This window comes from Sebastes fasciatus, chromosome 19 (assembly GCF_043250625.1).
Source record: "Sebastes fasciatus isolate fSebFas1 chromosome 19, fSebFas1.pri, whole genome shotgun sequence".
Taxonomy (NCBI): domain Eukaryota; kingdom Metazoa; phylum Chordata; class Actinopteri; order Perciformes; family Sebastidae; genus Sebastes; species Sebastes fasciatus.
This window is the reverse complement of record NC_133813.1, coordinates 25,109,086-25,133,948: the sequence shown is the minus strand read 5'-3', so window position 1 is coordinate 25,133,948 and position 24,863 is coordinate 25,109,086. Positions and strand designations below refer to the sequence as shown.

Below are 24,863 nucleotides of genomic sequence, written 5' to 3'. Positions count from 1 at the left end.
TCATTGATAGACCTTTTATGGGTTCATGGGACTTTGATTTTCATTCATATAAAATATAATAGAAGAGGTGGTGTACAGTATGCAGCAGGTGTATATTGCAGCATTTGTTTACAACTATTTAGTTTGTAAAAGTTGTATCTAGGGCTGCATTACTTTCATTAATCTGCTGCTTGTTTTATTGATTAATTGTTTGGTAGGCTTGCCTCGGTAGTCGGTGTTGGTGTTACACGGTGGTCGGGCAGACACCAATTACATTACGTACCCACCGCCCCCACCGTCATTTTGCCATGCCGTTAATGAGGTAATCTCTGCGAGGAGGACGGAGCGGTCACAGCTGGTGTGAGCTGCAGAGCAGCGTTGGGCGGAAACCTGTGGTCCCGCAGTGAAAGCATAACCGGAGAGACCAGACACACAGACACCTGACGTTAAACATCCAAGTAAGCGCGCTACACATATTGACCGTCATCTTTTCTTTTAAAATGTCCGGTGTAATCGGTCACACCGGTGTTGTCACGAGTTTATTAACCGGTGGGAAAATTTCCTCACCGTTACATCCCTATTGTTTGGTCTACAAAAATATTTTTGAAAAATGCCCAACACAACTTCCTAAAGCTTAAGGTGCCAGTTTAAATTGTGTGTTTTGTCTGACTAAGGGCCCAGACACACCAAGCAGACATCAGAGAACTAGCGGCGATGAAGGCCGACAAGTTGCATTTGAATACAACGCAAAGACTTCAGCCGACGGCCAGTTAGCATGTACGTTCTGTGCCTGCGTGACAGGAAATATCTCTCCACACCAGCAAGCGGCAATAATCTGTATTCGTCATTCAAAAAGGGAAACCAGAAGACCGAGGATTGCGGATATGCAAGCCGTTGTTATGATACGTACAAGAAACAAAGCTGCATTTGCTGACCATTTTCACAACACTCTCACTCACCACTTAGACTTATTCCAGATGGCCATGCTGCTCCGCCGCCGATTCAACATGCCGAATCTTCCGAAAGAACTCCAACATGGGCAGACTAGAGCTGACGGTGCGGGACACACCGCAAAAGACGCTCACCGACGGCCTCAAACTGTCTGACGGCCGACCGTCGGCTTGGTTTGTCACGGCCTTGACAGACCCAAACAAGCAAAGTTTGCAATTATGTAAAACAGTGTAGGACTGCAACTAACAATCATCTCATAGAATACTTTATTGTCTACTTTTTGCGTGCAAAAGGCAAAGTTTTTTCTTTAGTTGCATGTACAAAATCTGCTATTAAAAATGGTAAAATGCAGCATATCACATCCAGACAGGACACATTTACTGATTAATCTGCCAATTATGTTCTCCATTAATCACTAAACAATTTTGTCTATAAGATGTCAGAAAATAGGGAAATGCCTGTTAAAATTGACCATGGCCCAAGGTGATATATTTTGATATTTTGAATCCAGAGATATTCAGTTTATTATAACACATGACAAAAGACAACCATGCTGTTTCCCACGGAAAGAACAAATATGTCATAGCTCAGCTTAAACACAGACCTAACGTCTACCTCACTTACTTACTCCCTGAAACCTGTCCAGTGTGTTACATGTACTCTGTGCTGCCTTGGTAATGGCGGTGGGAGACTCTTAGACCACAGGCAGGCTATTATGGGATAGTGTCTCCCAAACAGACCAATTAGAGAGGTAATCAGAGGAGGGAATAGCAGACTGTACTGCACACATCCATTCTTACTCCAACCACAAACGATGACAAGGATTAAAGTCCCTGTGAAGATCCTCTCATGGAGAATAATCCCTGTTTTGTCTTGTTGTGCCTTTGCTGTGCCGCTCTTTGCATAAATCTCTCACTCTTGGTCTCTTTTTCTTTTATTCTTCTTTCTGCCCTCAAGCTAGCTCCCACGCAGTACTTTGAGTCCACTGACTTTGATCAAGATGAGTGATGATATATTGGCCTCTAACTTTACAACTGCACAGCTGAAGTTATTTAACCGTGTCGCCAGGCGTTATTAAAGCTACACCCTTTTTCCACAATCTGTTTTACTATTCAGGGTTTTACAGTTCGGTCCTGGTTTATAGAGGCCCCTGCACCATCTGCTGGAGTCAGTGTCCTCATGTCTTCCTTCTCATCTTTGTCTTTCCTCTGCAACAGGAGCTTCAGCTTTACTCCTCATCACTATCATGCTTCCACGAAGACACTGCACTGCTGTCCTTGTAAAGCCTCGGCTTCCACCTTTGATTGGATGGATGCTAGGTTCCTATCCTACCTCCTTGACAATTTTTTTTGCTGAGGAAGGTTCCTTACGGAGTGAAATGACCCAGAAGTATCTTAGTAGCAGCCATGTTGAGAGCTGTTTGAATTCTCTAAATGCTAAGGAAAGGTGCTTCAATGCTTCCTTATTTATCACCTTTAGCATAGGATACACTGGACCATCCTTTACCAAAGGAAAGGAGATAATGCCGTCCCACAATTCCTTGCGGCCGCAACATTTAAAGCGACGCACCATTCTGCCGTTCATGAAAACAAACAATTGACTTTCACTTCTTGGCAATATACACTCACCGGCCACTTTATTAGGTACACCTTGCTAGTACCGGGTGGTCTTCTGCTGCTGTAGCCCATCTGCTTCAAGGTTCGACGTGTTGTGCGTTCAGAGATGGTATTCTTCATACCTTGGTTGTAACGAGTGGTTATTTGAGTTACTGTTGCCTTTCTATCATCTCGAACCACTCTGCCCATTCTCCTCTGACCTCTGAAAAACAAGGCATTTTCCTCCACACAACTGCCGCTCATTGAATATTTTCTCTTTTTCGGACCATTCTCTGTAAACCCTAGAGATGGTTGTGCGTGAAAATCCCAGTAGATCAGCAGTTTTTGAAATACTCAGACCAGCCCGTCTGGCACCAACAACCATGCCACGTTCAAAGTCACTTAAATCCCCTTTCTTCCCCATTCTGATGCTCGGTTTGAACTTCAGCAAGTCGTCTTCACCACGTCTAGATGCCTAAATGCATCTAGACGGAGAAAAACAATTGTCTTAGATAGAACTACGTCTGGGTTAAACAGCACATTGCTGCCATGTGATTGGCTGATTAGCTATTTGTGTTAAGAAGCAATTGAACAGGTGTGCCTAATAAAGTGGCCGGTGAGTGTACGTTCTTTGTGGAGGGTTCCCCCCTCCACTGTTGCAGAAGAGCGATGACTCGCTTCTGTTATTGCCAGCCCACCTAAAAGATGTTTCGAGCACTTTCACCCTCGGACGTGGACACGTTGCTCCAACAACAGCAAGATTAATTTGTCATGAGCAAGGAAGACAGTTTGGTCACTTCAGATCTCCCTCTGAATGAGGGGACTGGATGGTTCTGATGGCCCAATTATTTATTATTTCCCCACAAAAAACGCCACTATTTGTTAGTTTGCCACACAAAGCCTTGCTGTCCAAACCAGACTGATAATATAGGACCATTAAGGATTGAAAGAGTTATGTTTGGGCACTATGACAACATACTGTATACTGTAGATGATTGTCAGGTATTAAATTCCCAGGATTTGCCAACAGCAGACATTTCTGTTATTCATCAGCAGTTTCTTTCAAAACTGATTTTTAAGAAAATTTTCGTAGTATTCATAGTATTAGAAGATTTGTTTTCCCCTCTCGCCCACTGCTAGAGAGTGATATACTGTAAGTAGGGATGCATAACCCTTTCTACAGTAGTGCATGAGACAGGTAATCTGAAAAAACAAACATGTGCCTCCGGTGTCCTCCGGACAAATCTGCAAGATTTCACAGACTCGAGGAAAACAACCAGTCAGAGCTGATCTGGAGTCTGACATCCAGCTGCCGTCTCTGAGCAGCTGTCAATCATTTGCGAACTCTGAACAAACGGTCAAACTACTAGGCAGCGCTGATCAAATATAAATCAATATTCTGTCACTATTTCTCTACTCAAATATTTCCAGTAACATCTTGTAGTGTACTGTTTAGCTGTAAAATGAGAAAGTTTGTGACTTGGCAGCCATGTCGAGATCAGTTGAGGAAATACCAAGCACCGACCACCAGCTGGAGCACAGCCAATAGGAATGCTCTCTCTCTGAAATGACCTGTGATTGGACAAAGTCTCCCGTCACGGGCTAGATTTTTTTAAAGCCTGAAAACAGAGCCATGGGGAGGTGCAGAAGTCTAGTTTTCTCTCAGAACACTTGAATTACAATATGCTTAATGGATTATTATGGAATTTTTGCCAAATTATGCCAAAAAATTGTTGCCTACTGAAGCTTTAATAATACCATTAAATTTTTAAAAATGACTTTGAAAACCTATTTTATTTTCATCAGATGTTCTTCACTTTCTAACTGTAACGATATTGAATATACAACTTGATGCTGTTGCTGACATTTTAACATCCAACTTTGTGTTTTTCTGATGTCATCAAACATAGTTTGCATTAGGGATGTTAATAATTAAATCATTGATAATAATTGGGTGGGACTTTAACGACCGCAGCCCTGCATGCAAGATACTAATGGAGCGGTTTAAGAGTACATGAGCACAGTATCGGACCCAATACTGATATCTGTATCGGTGCATCCCTAGATATAAGTAACGGGGAAAAAATACATACTGTAAGACCATCTGGTGGTGGACACTGCCAAGGTCAAACGATTCTTTTTTTTTATTAGATCAAAGCGCTAGTTATGATCTAAGCCTGCAGTATCAGCATCTGTTTTGAAGAGGTCAGCACATATAAGCCTATTCACAGAAGACATTTTAATAGGCTTTTGTCACAGTAACAAAAGCACAGGTGTAAATAATACAATGAATGATGGCTGAATACCCTGTAGCTGCTTTGGTTGCAGTTTCCTGGTACGACTGGGACGCTTGATTAAAACGGAGCCATTGTTAATGTTGTTAGTAACACCTGTGCTTTTGATACTCTGACCAAAGTCCAAATGTACAGTAACTGCTGTGAGAAAGGCCTATAGCGGTCCAATGGGGCAGCTCTGGTAGTGAGACACAATGTAACTGACACAAGGATATGTCTAACGTCTGTCAAAATAGCAGGAAAAGGGAATAAAATACTCCATTTATTTAGATTGTGGGGTAATCTCATTTAATTACAATGTTTTTTTCAAGTATATCGATTTGATTATGGTACACCACCTTGTATTATTTATATATACCTTATATTAGTTCAATAGACCTTTTTCCTGGCAGGCATTTACGTGTGATAGCAGGAAACACACAGGTGTAGTTAATAAAATGATTAGTGGTTAGAGGTATAGAGGTATTCCAGTAGTAGGGCCTGGGTATTGTGCATGCTGTCATGGCTTACTGACATACCTAAATGGAACATCGTTAATGTTATTAGTTACACCTGTGGCAAGCTTGTGTGATGTTTCCATGGCAGACACGGGATGCGTTCAGGCACAGTATAAAGTATACGTTAACCGCACATTGGCAGTGTATAATATGGCTCTAGATTGTGTTTACGTACCTATAGCGCATAAACTAGGACTGTCAAAGTTAGCGTGATAATAATGTTTTAACGCAAATTCGTTTTAATGGCGCTAATTTCACATTAACACAATCGATCTTTTGGAGGGCTCAGTTTAAAGCTAGAGTAAAGATACTGGCATCATATGAAACTAGCAAAACTAAGAAATCCATCGGTACCAACCATGTTATACTGACTTGTCACGAAGGAGGCAAATTAAGCTTGCGCAAAATTTTGGCGAGGAAAAACTGGCATGTCCATTTTCAAAGGGTTCCCTTGACCTCTGACCTCGAGATATGTGAATGAAAATGGGTTCTATGGGTCTCCCCTTTACAGACATGCCCATTTTATGATAATCCCATGCAGTATTGGCAAGTCGTAGTCGAGTCAAGTTGACAAATCTCCTTTTAAGGTACATTTTGAACAGATAAAAAACGTGTGATTAATTTGCGATTAATCACGATTAACTATGGACAATCGTGCGATCAATCGCGTTTAAATTTTGAGTGAATGTAATTGAAAATGTATGCACTCCCAGTCTTGACATGTATTGGTCCCGTACCTCCTCTTCACTCAGTCGTATTTGTCTTGGCTGGTGAACTAAAAATGTTTCTCCCAGTGTCAGCAGATAGCTGGATTAGTGTGGGCCAATCAGTGCACTGTGGTCTCCTCCAAGGAGCTGCAGGTCACTGGATTAGCAATTGTCTCTCTCTCTCTCTCTCTCATCCTTCCTCTCTGTCTCTCATTGGGCCAGTGGTCAAGCTTAGAGGTATTGCCCTCGCTTTGTTGTCCCTTGACTGCTCTCACCCAAATTGTTCCCCACATTAAACAGTCCCCCCTCTCTTTCAAAGCGTGGCTTGTAATGGCAAGGCAGAACAATGGATCTCGCTGCCACAGCTGATATTTTCTACAATTCCCTCCTGACTGACCCGGCTGTGGGAGTAGAGGGTTCATCGTTGAATTTTTGGAGCGTCCTCAAGGACTTGAAAAGCAGATGTGATTCTCGGCCGGTCTGGGACTGTGTAGAAATTCCTGTTGGATTGTGTCCAGGTTTTTCTGCGACATTGCTGACATTTTTGGATTCTTATGGAGTAATTCAGTGGACAATATGGAATTTGAAACAGAAGAACTATTAGCTGGAAATTTCATCTCAATTAGCTTTATCAGCTGATGTCAGTAAAAGCCTCAGCACTGCATTACCAGTGATTAGTGTACTGCTTGAGTGAACTGCAATTTTTGGACATAGCCAGTCTTGTTCACCCTTGTCCTCATGGCATCTGAGCATTGTCCTCTGACCGGAGCAGAGCGAGCTATGTGTAGACTGGTCCACTGTGGACCCCGACCTCAAGCTATGCTAAGGCCGTTACACTTGGAGCTTCAGGTGTACGTGGAGAAAACACGAACCAAGCAAAAACACAGGTACTGCTTCAACACCGAAAAGGACCAGTTCTGTGTAGGGAGGCACCGACCTGACTTTTTCAGGCCCGATAGCTATACCTGGGCCGATACCGAGTACCGATCCAATACCAGGGTTTAATTAATAAGTTGTATACCTCACTGTGTGGAGGTGACTGAGATCATTCTTTCATGTGTAAGGCAACAACAGGCTTGACTTAAACATTGCTTTCCTAACTTTGTAAAGCAAAATGTGATCACTAAAAACATAGATGTAAATTTATTTGATTCTTTATGATCAAAATGATAAATCTTACAACAGCAACTTGATAAAAAATCTTCAAGATTAACAGGAATAACAACTCAAGTGTAAACCTTTTTAATGCAGCAACAGATTGGAATTGGAATTAAAATTGAAGTGAATAATGTATTGAGTATATAAACATAGAATTGAATTGAATTGAATATATTGGCCCGATTTACACCGATATCCGATCCAGCCATTTGAATTGGTATCGGTCCCGATAACTGATCCAGTATCGGTATCGCTGCATCTCTAGTTCTGTGGTGATGTTGATGCTTGACAAACAAGGTTTTGCAAATGACCTTGGTGAGCACACTGATTCTACATCAGGGCGTTGAGAAGATTTGACCAGAAGATCCTGTTGGTAATGTAATTAACTGTTAATTACCTGTTACAATAGATCCTTTTGGCATTGACAAATGCGTACCAATTGCAATTACGGTCATGGTTTTGACAAGCAGTAAGACTGAGGAGACATTTGCATCTACATTGCTCTTGACTACACACACACAGGTGACAAAATACAAAAGTGCTTGTACTGTGTGAATTGTGCTTCATTAAATTTAAGATGACCAACATTACAGGGAATCAAAATAGTAGTTTGTGTGCAAATGAAATTAAGTAAACATTCCCGTGTCCCGTGAATTGCAATGTGGAAATATGAAGAAAAAGGGAACAGGTAGATCAAATAAATAGATTTAAAATAAGATGGGGCCCTGACCATTGCAAGTAGAGATTAAATGACAGATAGATATACTTCATGGGATAGGAGGTGTGTAAAGAAATGGACGAAGTGTTTCTTCAATGCACCCATGAAACAAATGAACGCTTTGAGTTTCCCTACTGAAGCTGCAGGTGAAACTACATATGGTTCACAGCATCTCTTTGCTACACTTTTGAATGAGTGCCATTTGTAAAACAGATTAGATTGGAGGATAATCCTTGCTTAACTCTACATTCTAGTACCGTATCTGGAATTTAGAGCTGCAACCAAATCGGCAGGTCTCTAGTTTATCCTGGATTATACAATGAACCTGGGGTTCAGACTTTCTGGATGCAACTCACTAATGACGAGGCCTCGTTGTGTGCATGTTGGGACTGAGTGCTGTGTGTGCAAGATGTTTTAAAGGACAGTAGTATATTCATATGTCTACACATTTTTGTCTTGATACATCAATATTTTGGTAAATGATTATTTTGTCTCCTGTCATACCTGGTTTGTGATTTTATATTTATTTATTTCACAAACATCTTAAAAAATAGTATATCTGTGCGTTCTGTGCACATCATCTTATAGCCCTGAGATGCTTACTTTTCAGATATGGGTTCCATCAAATACCATATGAATTGATTGAAATGTTCCCTTAACATTAAGGAAGTCGCCAATACACACAAAGTTAACATTTCTTTTACTTTCCCTGAGTCGGCGTCGTTGATGCAGCAGTTGCCATGGTAACTAGGGCTTGTAGAGGTGGTGGGAAGACTCCTCTTGACTTGGCCTTTGATATTTATTTCTGGAAAGTGTTTCTTCTAATGTATTTCAGCTTAGCAACATAGGGGAGCAGATACACTCGGATTGTCATGTGTTGACACAGGAATGACCAACATTTTTGATTTGCTGATTTTTCCCTTTTCACATGGACTATGAAGAATATCAGTTGATGACTGACTCTTTTTATATTTTTTATAGAAAGCACTACTATTCATATACAGTATACTCAACCATTAATGCAAAACAACTGTACGTCTTTATATGTTAGCAGTAATGAGCGAAAAGTACAACACCTTTTCAAGGTGCTCATCCCTGAGCCTTAGACTCTGTTGCTAAGGCAACAGTCCACAGATATGGCTACAGACCTTGTTGTCATGGCGATGCAGGCAATTTGTTCCTCACCCTGAGAAGATATTGCTCTGCCACTGTAATAATCCATATATATTACTATACATTGTTCTATCTCTGATCGTGCTCATGTGTTAATACTGTCTTCTGTCTTTCCCTGTATGTGTGTGTGTGTGTGTGTGTGTAAACCTGTGTGTGCGTGTAAACCTGTGTGTGCACCCTCTAGGATGGAGGCTTCTTGCTTGGAGTTGGCTTTGGAAGGAGAGCGGCTGTGCAAGGCCGGGGACTTTAAAGGCGGGACAGCGTTTTTTGAGGCAGCCGTGCAGGTCGGCACAGAAGACCTTAAGACCCTCAGTGCCATCTACAGCCAGCTGGGCAACGCCTACTTCTACCTCAAAGAGTACGGCAAAGCCCTGGAGTACCACAAACATGACCTTACTCTGGCCAGGTGAGCACTGTACCTTTTTATGCCTCCGCGCCAATGACAGCTGTGGCTGGAGGCATTATGTTTTGGGGTTGTCCGTACTATGGCGTTTAATTAGGATCAGAATTCGCGGAAAAAGCATCATCGCGAGGAAGCATTTCTGCTCCGCGTGCACAAATGCAGTCGCGCGGGGGCTGTGATGAGCGCTCGCTCGTCAAGTTGACTTTTGAGACTTTGGAGGCGGGGATGGAACAGACAGTGGCTGATGTGTCCGCTTTGATTGGTCACATTCAAAACCTACAGTCTCTGACGGCGAAGGCAGAACATGAATAATTCATGAACACGTGACACCGTTGTCCAATCATAGAGCACAGAACACGTGACCATCCACTCCTCCAAATATCACAACGTTATATCTGGGAAGCAATTACAATGTGGGTGGCTCACATGCCGGCAAAAGTCCACCGGATGACACAAAATTACATTTTGCCTCATCCGGCAGACCCTCGCAGGCAAAAGAGGGGAGAGCTCCGGGCGCCGGTAACACAGAAGGAAGCCGAACATCATTTCATACCACCCACATTGCAAAGTCAGTTGAAAATCGGCAAAGTTTCCCTTTTAATTTGAATTTGAGAGAGGTATTTATTTTCATCCAGTCAGATACTAAGTTATTGGGAAATGTGCCTGAACGTTGCCTGTAATTTGTTTGTACATGATCAACAGTAATCATCTGTATTTTGTTTTTACAAATCACTCTCCTCAGCCTCGGAGAAAAGCTTGTGCATATTTATCCCAGCATTCAAAACCACATGAAACACATCCAGAAAGTTTAGTTTATGAGGCATTGGTTGCATATTTGTTGTTGTTTGTCTGCTTTGGTGGCTTAAAGCTCTTACAGTAACAGGCACTAGAGGACAGCATCTTCCTACTAAGGGAACTTACAGAAAAGGAAATAATATAAACTATAAGGATTCCAATGATTAATCTAAAGTTGTTTTTTTTTAATTTTATATTGATAATAATAAACTGTCAAGAGAGGAACTTCTTGTTACCAGTAACATGAGATTCCATCAGGCTTTATTGAAGACAGTCTGCATAGCTGGAAAAAAATATGAATTGTTTAAAATCAGTGACTGAAGCAGATGAAACAATGATTTATAATTTATAACAAATGAAAACAGACATTCTGCTGTGTCCATCTCTGGAGCCTGATTGCAATTCATTTATAAATGAATCCTTTTAGTTGTGATTTGATAATAGTTTAATGATTTTCGCTTAATAAAGCAAACTTTGAAGCTGGGTAACAGTTATTCACATCACTAGTCGGCTCATTTATGTAATCGGAGCTTTCTATATATGGGAGGAATGATGTACTAATGATTCTGACATTTGATACCCGGACCAGATGCATAAAGAGCATTGGGGATTTTGATTATATTGACATTGAATTAGACAAAGAAAATTCCAAGAAAAAGTGAGGGGACTTAGTAACAGTAACAGTCGACTACCAGCTGGATATTTAGCTCGTATGAGTAATCCGGTCCCCTGCAGTGAGTGCAGCTGGTTCTTCAGCAGGGAACCTTGTTACATTAGAGTCTCACCAGGGCCACTGGGACCTGGTCCTAGTCAGTAAGCAACCAATTAAAAATGTACTATCTCCCAATTAAATCTTCTTCTAATGGATACTATTTAACTAAATGACATTGACATAGAAAAACTGTAGCCCCCACCACTGAATATCAAATATGTGTTTTCTTTTGCTTTCTCAGAACAATAGGAGACAGAATCGGAGAAGGAAAAGCCAGCGGTAACCTTGGTAACACATTAAAAGTGTTGGGGCGCTTCGATGAGGCTGTTGTGTGCTGTCAAAGACACCTGGATATTTCTCAAGAGCAGGGAGACAAGGTAACACACGTTTTTATAGCATCTCTAATAAAAGTCCTCAAAAAGCTACAATACATTCAGTTTGCTGCCTGTAGTGTTTATTTGCTCGTTTGACTGCATCAAAATTGTCCTACACAATCTTTATTTAATATTTGAGACATTTTACATGTATACGCTGTATTTTTATACCTCCAGTTTAACTCTAAGCTTCATCTAAGCATATTACTGTAGGCATATGTGGATGTCCATATGCTCGTATACACACAATCTTCTGGGGAAAAAAAGGAAATCAAAAGAATATAAATAAATAAAGATCTTTGTAATTGATCTAGGGCTGTCAAAGTTAACGTGATAATAACGCGTCAACATAAATTTGTTTTAACGCCACTGATTTCTTTAAAGGGACTATTTGTAACTTTCAGAAATGCTTCTTAACAGCGACACCTATGGCCTTGAAATCAACGAAAGTCAGCGTCGGGCTCGCTTGCTCTCTCTAAATATACCTGAACCAGCATCGCACATTGAGGCGACACACGTCAGCTAAAACCCCAATATCACTCTATATTTCAGCTGCTTGGCAGTAATGTTAGCTGACCAGACGAAGGTCTCTCCATGAATCACTGCTGATACTAGTGTTGGCTTTTCCTCCGCTGCGAGAAACTCGTCTCCGCCCGAAGCTTGAGAGAGCAGGAAGACACCGGCACCCGGTCGGTAACGAGGCGATAAAGTAACTCGCTGCGGAGCCCCGTTACTTCACAAGACACGGGAAACCTCTGTTGGTCTGGAGGAGCTGCAGCATTTATTTCTGCACAAGCTAAACTAACTCTTCTGCAGTGTGGAGTGAGCGCGCGTTCACGTCAAGAGGTGGTGCGAGTACGCGAGAACGCGCGCGCTGTCTGAGTGAAGACAGGCAGGCAGAGGAGGAGAGGCTACGGCCACACGCGAGCGCGCATATGCGAGCGATATGCAAGCGCGCATATGCGAGCGCGCATATGCAAGCGCGCATATGCAAGCGCGCTCGCATATGCGCGCTTGTGTCCCGAGTTACAAACAGTCCCTTTAACGCATTAATGCAATCGATCTTTAGGAGGTTATAGCGGGCTCAGTTTTAAAGCTAGAAGATACTGGTATCATATGAAACTAGAAAACCTAAGGACTCCATCGGTACCAACTAGCCTGTCCGCGAAGGAGGGTAAATAATGCTCCGAACTTGCACTAAGTTTTTGGGCGAGGAAAAACTGTTATGACCATTTTCAAAGGGGTGAAAATGGGTTCTGTGGGTCCCCATGAGTCTCCCCTTTACTGACATGCCCACTTATTAATAATTAAGTCATCATAAATGCATAATTACATGCAGTTTTGGTGCAAATCACAGTCAAGTCAGCACACTGACGGACTTGGATTTGCCACGTTATGATTTGAGCACATTTTTTATGCTAACTGCAGTACCTGTGAGGGTTTCTCAAAAATATTTGTCGTTGTTTTGTGTTAATTGATTTACAATAATAAATATATACATATATGTATATACTGTATGATATGTGCATGGGCCTATTTGCCCACTCCTATGTTGATAAGAGTATTAGATACTTGACTATATACTATACTATACTTACATCTCCCTTTAAAGTATATTTTGAACAGATAAAAAATGCGCAATTAATCATAGACAATCATGCGATTAATCACAAATCGCGATTAAATATTTGAATCGATTGACAGACCTAATATACACACATGTCTTGATATGTGTGAGAGATCTTCCTGCATCCTTTTTCCATTTTTTGTAACCTTTCTCTTTTGTGTCTCTCTACTGTCTGGTTGCAGGTTGGAGAGGCCAGAGCTCTGTATAACATTGGGAACGTGTTCCACGCGAAGGGCAAACAGCAGTTATGGGGTTGCACCCAGGAACCAGGGGACCTTCCTCCTGATGTCAGAGACACTCTGCAAAGGGCTACTGGCTTTTATGAGTACGTATTGTTGAGTAGTGAACTCACACACATAGGGATGTCACTATACCAGAAATTTAGTAATTGATATTAATACCAGTAAAATTCCACGAGCCTGATGCCCAATTCAATACCCCGATAAAAAACAAAAACAAAGTGATGAATCACATGTACCTCAACATACACTCCTTTATTCCCGTGTGCATACTTTTTTTTGTGAATTTATTTATTAATCCCTGATGATCCGCCTCAAGTTTCTTGCCAAAAAACAACATTTTACCAGATTACATTAGAACACATCTTGATAATGTTATAATTTACCTTTGCTCAATACTCATTTTTACTGATTAGAGATTGAACACATCATAATGTAACTAAATGCCACCTCGGTACGTTAGGTTTTTAGCTTTTTTATTTAGCCAAGCAAGGCTGTGCTTGCCTAGCTGCTGCTAACAGCATTACAAGCTTTCCTCCTGCCAATTTCAACACCGATTTCTTGTTCATGTAGCATTGTTGGGGAAAATTTCTATCCTCCCCGGGACGATGCGACACTGTCAGTCTCAAGCCCTGATCTACCTGCAATACTGTAGAGGAACTAGTATCGTCACATTTTCCGATTTTTGGCATCGAATTCTAACCGAAGTCTGTATCGGTTCTCGTGACATCCCTACATACACAGATGGATGTATACAACAGAAAATCTAAACCACAGTGACAGACTAGAGCGTAACTGGACATTATGTGTCAAAGTGGATTTAATGCAGAAAACATATTGATGGATTAAGAATATTTTGCCTTTCCAAAAACGCATACAGAAATCTCATTTATATTGGCATGTGTCACTACTTTGATTCCTCCTTTGACTCACCTCTGGCAGTTATTACCTACCTTATTGTTGAATACATCTGGTCCTGCGCGGCACATCTGGATTTGTGTGCAGAGTAGTGTGGATCGGAGCACATCTGTGGGTGGAAAAAGCTATTTTTTTTACTGATATTTCACTCCTGGCTTCGGCTGCTCCATTTGTTCTGAATTTCACAATTCTTGTCAAGAAGCAGTCCAGACTTGATTTGGCTCTGTGGCCGGGGTGGTTTTATCAAAACTAACAGCCCTAAGATGTTGCTCACACATACACAGAATAACATTTACTTGAATTTTCCACTAGTCATTGTTCCATTTATTTTCACAATCCCTTCAGTCCCAGATGCTTAAATGAATGCTGCCACTGTCATTCTTTATAACTGGGACGCTGTGAGAATTTATGATGAGTCGAGTCATTTTTTCAGACTTCACATTGTTGCTGAAGATTTTCATCAGACCGCAGAATAAGTGACTCCATGCTCTTAGTGTTTCATATGCCTTCTGGCGAACTCCAGGCTCATGTTTGCCTCTCTGTTGAAAGCGCTTCCTTCAGGCCAATCTGCCTCATAGCCCAGTTTTGTGATATACTACACACTGCTGTTCTTTTGACAAGATCTTCCCTCACAGCTAAAGAGCTCTGCAGTTTTATCAGATTTGTCCTCGGGCTTCTCGGTTTGGGACAGCAGCCTGTTGTAAAGAATATGTTCACTCTTAACGCAATAGTATACACATATTTTATCTCCACACCATTATCTGAAGTGTTCAGTTCAAATTTAATTGTAGAGTTTACATTCTGACATCTAAATCGTCGGCTTCCAATTGAATTGGTCACCGGTAGACTCTCAATGACATTTTATAGGAAATTGAATGCAGTATTCGTAGTGTCTCTGCAAAGTAGGGAAAATATTACTGAATAACTTAAATATCAGAAAAATAAGAGCAACAAATATCTTACACTTATGTTGATTATGTGTAGATCAGTGTTGATGCAATCAATTTAAAATGAAATCTGCAAAATTCAGAAGACGTGGCGGGGTTAAATACTTTCTGAAGGTTCGCTAGAAAAAAGCAACTCACTGGTGGGAATGTGTAGCTCCATAGATGTGAAAAAATAGCATGCACATTTGGCATTGCCTGGATAAATAAAACATAATAACCCCATAATGATAGCTCATCTCACAGGGCAATTATACTGTATAGCCCCTATTAAGGCCTTTTTTAAAACAATGGAGCAGTTAACATCAAATTGAGAAACTGGCAAAGGTGAAAGAGAGAACTCCTACATGAATACGAGGTACACATTAAAGGCTGAATTAGTCATTTTTATTATTATATAATAAGCAATATAGCAAAAAGAAATACAGTAAGCTTTTTTGTGTGTTTCATAACTTATCATAATAAACAAATACCATTGGTTTACACCAACATATATGAATCTATTACAAACTTATATTTAGCTATTATCTAATGTTAACATATATAGTGACAATTTACTTTAATCTCGGAAATTTTCATTTAAATAAATGTCTGTTAAGTCACTATCGATCGCCAAATGAGGTAAAACAATGATTGAGCCTATGGCCCACTGAGGAAAGTATTGCAATATTTCTATATTTTCAGTATTATTATTATTATGAAATGGGTGTGGATGTGGTGACATTCCCGGAAAATTACAGTTTTTCTCCGTTGTAGACAAACAAAAAATGGAACTATGAACACAATTCTGAAAACTTGAAACTCATTGGTGCCTTCAAATGAAACTCGTGAGCTCGTGTTTACAACATGGGAAGTCGTGTACTAGATATGCTCGGCATTCAAGTGGTTAAGTCGTGAGAACACCGCTGCTAAGCAACGGCAATATTAACGTTACTGTCGGCGTCTAGAAGCCACAGAGGCTAACAATTTAGCAAGCTGGCAAGTGGGTAACATAATGCAGTAAATGCAAAGGCATAATGACAGAGGAGAAAGATGAGGCCGTTGGGAATATCAACATTTTCCTCAGACATGTTATACAGTTACGAAGAATAACAATATACGAATAAAATGACAATATATTAACTTATTATGCACCGAAAAATTAACTTCCGTGGCCTCCGCCATTTCTGACAGCGTTCATATGGACTCTTCTCGTGAACATGGTAAACACGACCCCATTTGAAGGCACCGTACTGTAAGTACATAGAAGTTGAATTTTTCTATTCTATTTCTATGCACACGTATCAACAAAAAGACTCCAGACTGCTAAACTCTAAGCACAATTCCATTTTTTTCTCTCAAATAGAACTGATAAATCAACCAGGACTGGAATCTTAAGGATTGCCACTCTAACATAATTTACATACTGCTACTAACTTGCCGTGTACGTCTCTCTCTGTAGGATGAACTTGTGTTTGGTCAAAGAACTCGGAGACCGAGCTGCCCAGGGGAGGGCCTACGGGAACCTGGGCAACACCCACTATCTGCTGGGAAACTTCGTTGAAGCTATCAAGTTCCACCGTCAGGTGAGAAACTCAAGACCAGCATCATATTAATACCACCAGTGCATAGATAAGAGCTATCGGTCTTGTTGTCATGTTAGAGCAGAACAGTGACCTTGCGTCGCCAGGGCAACAGCCTTGCTTTGCTTCTGACACAAGGTCATTCACCTTGCAGCTGTTTAGTAACTTTGTGGCCCGCCGTGATACTGCACTGGAATGCACTTGATTGGTGTGTAAAATACAAATCAAGTGCAGTTCTGTTATCAAAAACATTTATCATTATTTATCTCTCTTATTTAGATCAGGACTCGCAAATACTGTGATCACTCACGGCCTTCTGTTTTCAGTACAGCATGTTGGCTTCGCCTTGGCTTGTCCAAACCATTAACACGCACAATAAAATATGGTTTTGTGGTGTTTTGGTGGCTTGTTGTGCACATGCTGTGTGGCTATGATGTCCCAGCCAGAGATCTTCGAGTGTCTTCCCTGAAGCCACAGTGCTGCCACGAGATAAATTTGCAGAACCGTGGTCGTCATCCTGTTCTCCGCCTTATGTGCAGCCCAGAAACAAACAAGTGGTTACCACAAAATTTTAATTTACTGTTGCATTCTGATCAAACATGTTTGCATAGCTTGAGCTTTTAGCTTATGGGTGCAGTCAGACTACACCGCTGTTCATTTCAGCAAAGAAGCAGGCTATAATGCATTTTCTTCTTGTTGTTCTTCTTCTTCTTGTTGAGAAAATATCTTACCTAGTTTGCCTGGCTTGCACAGACTTCAGTCCGTCTGAAATTTTACATGCAAAATAGAAAGACTCTCCAATGCACAGAGATTGCATGGGTGGTGGGTGGCAGAGAGTGCAAGGGCAGGGAGTCCTAGCTTTTCTTGCGAGTAAATAACACCTTGGAGAGTTTTTCAGTGGATCACAATCCGCCCCCCCCTCTGTACCAACACACAGTGTGCAGAGATTGATGACCTCTCTTTGGAAAAAATTGAGGAAATTGGTTTCTTGGTGAATCAGTTGCAAGCATGGCTTCAAGCTCTCTCTCCCCATGTTCTCTGTCACTCTCCATTGTAAACCACTTGTTTCCTCATGGGAGAAGCCGGCCTCTCCTCTCTTCCCTATTACAAATCTATCAGTGTGCCACAGAGGAGAGCACACTTCCTTTAAAGGGAATCAGAGGAGCTGATTTGATGCACCGCCGCTGCTGCTGCTGCATCAGCAAGCACATCTTTTCAGGGACCCATGTGGTCAGAACAGAGCTTGCAACTTGAACTTGTGTAATTGCCTCTGCTTGTACATTGAGTAAAAAAAAAAAATAGGGCAAAGTCAGGTGAAATGACATGAGAAGTTAGCATTTTATGCTATTTAGCTGCTAAAATTAAAAGCGGCAGGTTGAAAATATTGTGCTAATTTGTTTTAATTTTGCTCTGTCATCCACAGCGATTATCCATAGCCAAAGAATTTGGGGACAAAGCGGCAGAACGGCGAGCCTACAGTAACCTCGGCAATGCCCTGATATTCCTGGGCCAGTTCAACACAGCCACTGAATACTACAGGTGAGGAGAGAGGAGAGTCTGACATCTAGTGGAGGAAAGGGAAAGTGGATTTCTGCATGTGACTGAAATAATTCTGATGCACGACACAAGAACTCTTAAAATACCATAAAAAGGGCTGTTGGACAATTTTTTCCATTTTTTTTTAATCCTTTTTTCATTCACCTCTTTGTTACCTTCTACATCTTTAATGTTTCTTTCACTCACTTTATCCCTCTGTTTCTTTTTAAAAATAAATAATAAAATAGAATAAAAATAAAATAAAATAGGGGGTGAATGAGTATTACCCTTGTCAGCAAACCAACTGGTGTATCTGTAGAGGGTCTGTCAGAATTCTGTTGTCATAATCAAGAGTGGTAAACTCATAATGAAGATGTTGGTATTCATATTTGTTAATGTTTCTGGTCTGGTTAAAGTAATCCATAAAAGGCGATCATATTTTGTAGAACCTACCCTCCTGTCTTTTTAATGAGGTACCTTATTTTCTCTAAATCTAAATGCGTCATCCTCTTGTTTCTTTGTCAATAGGAAAACTCTGCAGCTGTCCAGGCAGCTGAGGGACCAGGTGATGGAGGCTCAGGCCTGCTACAGCCTTGGAAACACCTACACTCTTTTGCAGCAGTATGAGAGGGCCATAGACTACCACCTGAAGCACCTGTACATAGCTCAGGAGCTTACTGATAGGTAGAATGAGCAATATCTAACGCATACGCACAGACATGCCAGAGTACGTGAGTAGTTTTTAAACATCTGTCTGTATGTTCATGTCTCATTAGAGTTGGTGAGGGCCGTGCCTGCTGGAGTCTGGGAAACGCATACGTGTCTTTACAGAACCACAAACAAGCTCTCCACTACGCCCGAAAGCACCTGGACATCTCGAAAGAAGTGAGACTTAGAAATTCTAAAAAATGCCCCTTTTGGTAAAGTCAAGGCTTCCTGCAATCAAACTAATGTGACCCGTCTGGACCCTGCCTCTTCATTTCCTCCTCAGATCGGAGACAGAAATGGGGAACTGACAGCCAGAATGAATGTGGAGCAGCTGATGGAGGTTCTGGGGGTCAACGAGAGCGACCTTTCACCATCCAGCTCAGAGTTTGAGATGCAAGGTGACACTCAAAGATTTTGTTACCGTGAAACAGAGCCAAGCCAGCTGTTTCCCCCTGATTCCAGTCTTTAAGCTAAGCTAAGCTGAGCTAACTGGCTGCAGCTTCATATTTAAAGGGACTGTTTGTAACTTTTTAAGCGTATAAATGTACCGGGTCGGGACACATTCGCGTTCGCATATGCGCGCTCGCGTGTGGCCGGCGTCCCCGCTCCTCCGCCTGCTTGCCTTCACTCAGACAGCGCGCGCGCAATATCTAGTGAATGTACAGTGGACGTTTGTGCAGAAATAAATGCTGCAGCTTCACCAGACAAACAGAGGTTTTCCGTGTCTTGTGAAGTGACGGGACTCTGTAGAGAGAAACCTTGTCATCTCATTACCGACCGGGTGCCGGTGTCTCCCTGTTCACTCCGGCTGCGGGCGGAGAGAACAGGAAGACACGCTACGGAGCCCCGCTGCTGAAACCTGCGCTGAGGCAGGAGAAGCAAACAAAGTATCAGCAGTGATTCATGGAGAGACCTTCGTCCGGTCAGCTAACATTACTGCCAAGCAGCTGAAATATAGAGTGATATTGTGGTTTTAGCTGACGTGTGTCGCCTCACTGTATAGAGGCCCGATGCAGACTTTCGTTGATTTCACGGCCACAGGTGTCGCTATTAACAAGCATTACTGAAAGTTACAAATAGTTCCTTTAACAGACAGACATGAGAGTGGTATCAATCTTCTCATTTAACTCTCGGCAAGAAAGCAAATAAGTGTATTTTCCAAAATGTTGAACTATTCCTTTAAACAAAAGTATAAATATATATACACACACACATACAAATTCACAGAGCGGGAGAGTCTGATTTAAGAGATCCCTTCATTTACAGTATGTTTGTACAGTATGTACTCTCTATTGAATGTTAGTATTGGGATGATACTGAAAAACTCTTTAAAAACTAATTCTAGTTGTTCAGATAATGAGATAGGCAAACGGGCTAAATGTAACAGATTTGTGGTCTTTAGTGTTACTGAAGAGCTTTTATTGCATTTTATGAAGAATTGTCCAGGTATAGTGGCTATTTTTGTGAGCATTACCTTAGAATGTCACCGGGGAAACACAGTATGCTACAGCATGCAAAGCACAATGTCCTTTTATAAAGTAATAATTTAGTTTGTACATAACACTTTAGGCTGAGCTGATTTTAGGTGTACTGCTTGATGTGTGTATCTCTCTTAATGATTTATTCTGCTTTAGTGTTTGTATAATGTGGGATGTTTAAATGCATATACAACCATAGGTTTGGTGAAACAAACAAAGAAATGAATCTTGTGACTCAAAGCACTGAAGACTCTAGGCCATCAGTGATTTATGTGCACTGTAACCTTATTTCTTTAACATTACGTAAGCAAGTTATTCCGTCTCCTTAGTAATGGCAGAGGGAGAGGGCGCGGCAGATGTAAAAGCCTGTCTCTGTGTGAGTGTGCTTGTATTTGTGTGTGTGTGTGTTTAAATGTGTCTGTTTGCACTCTGCAAACCGTGGTTAGGGGAAGCTGTCTCGGAGCTGCACGTGCTCTCCCAACAAAAAATAATGTCGATCGAGCTCCAGTCACGTTTATAATTGTTTATAAACGTGACTGAAGGGGTTCATTAGTAAATGGGCATTTATAAATCACCTTAAACTACAGACAATATACTTTAAAATCTTTGTTTCAATAGTTTTTAGATTCTGCTCTTTTATCTTCTATGTTTGACAAAAATAACACGTGTTGGCTTCGAGCAAGCCAACTGGAATGCTGTTTGTGTACACAAGGTGGCCATTTAAATGTAAAACCAACTTAAGGTGAGACAGACATCACAGGCATACAGTGTCTGTTATGTCTGAACTGAGTCTAAATATGAGAGAAAGCAACATTTTTGGGGTGAAATTCTTGACTTTACCCCCCAGCCTCAGGAAGATGGTTTGATTCTAAAGCACAGTCTGCTGTCAACATCAACCTCAAATATGATATAGATTCCCTCCAACTCACGTGATTGGGAGCAGTTGAAAATGCATAAAATGAAGCTTGGGAGAAACTGTACAATCTTTATCTGTAACAGTCAGCCTGGCTTTTTGTGGGATGTTTGCTTTCATGAACCCTCCTCCGGGCACAAACTCACACCCATGTCCTACATTTCCCTCTCTGGTGCGGAGCTGGCAAACAGACTCTTATTCAGGTTGTTTTGTTGTCTGTCTAGACCTCGTATCCACACTGAACATCACGGGGCAAATGCTGACATGAGAAAAAAACAAAGAGCGCCTTGCGTGCTTCATTAGTAACGTTTATTATGTGATTTTTTTCTGTAGGAGCGAGACCCAAATTCACCAAGAGAAACAGCATGGACAGCGTAGAACTGTGGAAGTACTCTTCAGATAAGGTGATCTATCTCTCACATTTCAGCACGACACTCCAGAGAGAAATGTGCCTGTAAATGTAGCCCACACACACACACATCTCTCCCCAAAGCGTTATCAATCCCCCCTCTAACAATGTGTTCTTTTTACTGCAGAACGGTGAGAACCAGGACTTGGAAAGTATACCCAGGAGATCCAAGAGTCAGCTGTCCCAGCCAGGCAAAAGAAAAAACTATCCTGACAGCCAGTCATCAGATGAGAGGCCGTGGTTGGACTCTCCTCTAGACACTGATGACATCACTGTGCAAGTCCCGCCTCCAGTACCAGTGAGTAGCTGCAGTATATTTTCCTCATTAGCTTCTTATTCTTTTTTTTTTTTTTTTAAAGTTATTTTTTTGGAGAGATTTTTCAAGCATTTTATTGATAGGACAGTGGATAGAGTGTTGGAAAGGGGGAGAGAGAGAGGAATGACATGCGGAAAGGACCACAGGCCGGATTCGAACCTGGGTCCACCGCTGCTAGGACACAGCCTTGGCAATACATGGGCGCTCGCTCTACCGACTGAGCTAACCAGCCGCCTATTAGCTTCTTATTCTGACACGACCAGTGTTTCAAGTGGAAAAAAAACCCTCTCTTATTCACATGTTGGCGTGTGTATCGGCCGGTATCAGCAATCTCTTGTGACTTATTCCTATTTATTCATTATTTCTTTAAGCATGTTGTACTGTGTCAGTTATAATCAGCCGTGATTTTATTGCTATATTATTATACTTGGGCTGTGCATCTTCTATAGTAGGCCTATAATACTTCAATAATATTCCAGCTGGAACATTATAGGGTCAAGGTGGTGTGTTTAGTGTTAATAGTTAAAGTGCTTCCCTGTATTATTTGTGGCATATAGTCGGTTATCATTCAGGTTTTAGGAGTCCCAGTAAGGATGATCCTACATATTATGCAGCAGGATAAAGAGACACATTCTGAATTTCTACAGTGAATAAAAGATACTAGGAGATATTTGAGAACATTTGAAGGTTTTTGACTTTAAACTATGCAATTTTACATCATTTGGGACCATTATTATTACTAGTTAAATGATTATTTTATTATTTACACATATCACAGCCTTCGTCTGAACATTTAATTCTTCTGGGGAAAAAAAAGCAGATTCAGAAAACTTAAATAATGTTTCATTAATTATAATTGTTCACAAATAAAAATAGTTATGATGAACAGTTCACTAATTATTTTACAAAAAAAGGACGTGAACATTGTGTTGGTAAATACAATACATTGCATTGAAACTGATTATAAAATGTAAGTTTTGCACTTTCTTATGCCACACATTACTGCACTCCTAATAGTGTCAAAATTCAAGTACTTCTCAGTTTTGAGACTTAGTTAAAAAGCCTGAGGATAAAGCAATAAAAATAGGTATATTATTATTTATTTTTTTTGCTGACAAAAGACAAAAAAAGACTGCTGAAGCTCTACAATTTATTTCATGCCTCAGAGTATTAAACACCCCACCAAAATCTGTAATAACCCCTGCCATAAATCTAAGATATGCCATCCTTTTAACTCAATCAGGGATGGGTTTAATTCCTCTCCTAGAAAGCATCAAGGGGACCTGAAATGCTGACTGCTGAATTCACCTACCTACTTTTTCCCTTCTTGTCTGCTCATCCCCCTGTCCAAGATGCCTTCAGGGCTTCTGCTTTAAAGAGAAAATGAGAGAAATTAGAGAGATTAAATTGGGAACATTTCCCTTAATTTCCCACGAGGTAATACAGTAATATGTTAGAAGTCAGATACAGGGTAAAAGGTGTCTTCTCATTAAATGCCAACAGTGCTCCATTTGCTGTGAACTAGATTCCTAATGAATATGCCGTTTCACAGCTGTTATGTATCCCCTAAAATCCTGTGCCCCCACAGCACCTAATCGTGCCTTGCTTCTGAGGCTTTCTATGATAATTGTTGTAATCAGCGAGCTGACAGGCTAGAAAAGAAGTGGAAATTGCCGGGCTGCATGATGATAGTTCATCACGTGGGATTAGAATGCTAAATGTTGGTAATCCCGATGACATTGAAGCATCCCCATTTTCTCAAATCTGCCAATCTTTTAAAGCCAGCTGTGTGTCGGTGAACTCTCTTTCCTGAACTTGTGATTTCTTTAGGATGTCTCTTCAGGGGCAGTTAAAACTTTGTGGAACCATCAAATGATCAGTTTCAGTATCAGATTGAAGTTCACATTCTTTTTTTCTTAAACCTGGAGTAGGCGAGATTGGAGCAAATACGATTTAAAAAAAGTGATTTTTATAAAACGGTCGCTATATCGTGACAGTAGTACATGAAACAGGTAATCTGAAAAAAATCATGTTCCTCTGGTGTTCTCCGGTGCTCCTAACGGCATCTGCAAGATTTCACATACCGGACTCAAACTAGCAGTAAGAGCTGATCTGAGGTCCACTGTCCATCTGCTGTCTATGAGAGCCGGCTGTCAATCACTCGCAAACTCCGACCAAACGGTCAAACTAGGCAGTGCTGATCAAATATGAATCAATATTATGTTACGTTAATGCCTATTTCTCTCCTCAGATGTTTTCAGAATCATCTTGTAGTGCACGGGTTAGCTGTAAAATGAGAAAGTTTGTGCTGCCGCCATTGTGAAATCTGGTGAAGGAACGCAAAGTTCCGGTCACATGACCGGATCACAGCCAATAGGAACGCTCTCTCTCAATGAAATGACCTGTGATTGGTCAAAGTCTAGCGTCACGGGCTAGATTTTCTAAAGCCTGAAAACAGAGCCCTGAGGAGGTGCATAAGTCTAGTTATCTCTCAGAACACTTGAATTATAATATGCTGAAAGGTTATTATGGAATTTTTGCCCAATGATGTTAAAAATATATACGGCCTACTGCTACTTTAAGAGCCAGTTGAAATCATGTCAGGGTGCAACAAACAACTTATTGGTCAACAACAATGTCAATGCCCCATTGGTTGTCAGTAGAGCAGTTTCACATTTTAAAGCAAGAAATTCAATGTATAGTCAAAGTATACAGTATATCAATCAATCAATCAATCAATCAATCAATCAATCAATCAATCAAACTGTATTTGTATAGCACCTTTCATACAGGTTGGTGCAGTTCAAAGTGATTCACAGATGACCGACAAGCCGAAAGTAAGACCGAACAAGTGAAC

At 41.0% G+C, this 24,863-nt stretch overlaps 1 protein-coding gene across 2 annotated transcripts in view; it reads left to right on the top strand.

Annotated features, from left to right (window-relative positions):
- gpsm1b (G protein signaling modulator 1b) overlaps positions 1 to 24,863 on the top strand; it is a 40,575-nt gene that overhangs the window by 5,661 nt on the left and 10,051 nt on the right. For both annotated transcript variants that reach the window (XM_074617094.1, XM_074617095.1), the window contains exons 2-11: positions 9,257 to 9,478; positions 11,224 to 11,359; positions 13,166 to 13,308; positions 16,526 to 16,649; positions 18,070 to 18,185; positions 18,711 to 18,866; positions 18,959 to 19,067; positions 19,174 to 19,288; positions 21,615 to 21,685; positions 21,818 to 21,988. In XM_074617094.1, coding sequence (XP_074473195.1) covers positions 9,257 to 9,478; positions 11,224 to 11,359; positions 13,166 to 13,308; positions 16,526 to 16,649; positions 18,070 to 18,185; positions 18,711 to 18,866; positions 18,959 to 19,067; positions 19,174 to 19,288; positions 21,615 to 21,685; positions 21,818 to 21,988 — 1,363 coding nt within the window. The remainder of the gene's footprint in view (positions 1 to 9,256; positions 9,479 to 11,223; positions 11,360 to 13,165; positions 13,309 to 16,525; positions 16,650 to 18,069; positions 18,186 to 18,710; positions 18,867 to 18,958; positions 19,068 to 19,173; positions 19,289 to 21,614; positions 21,686 to 21,817; positions 21,989 to 24,863) is intronic.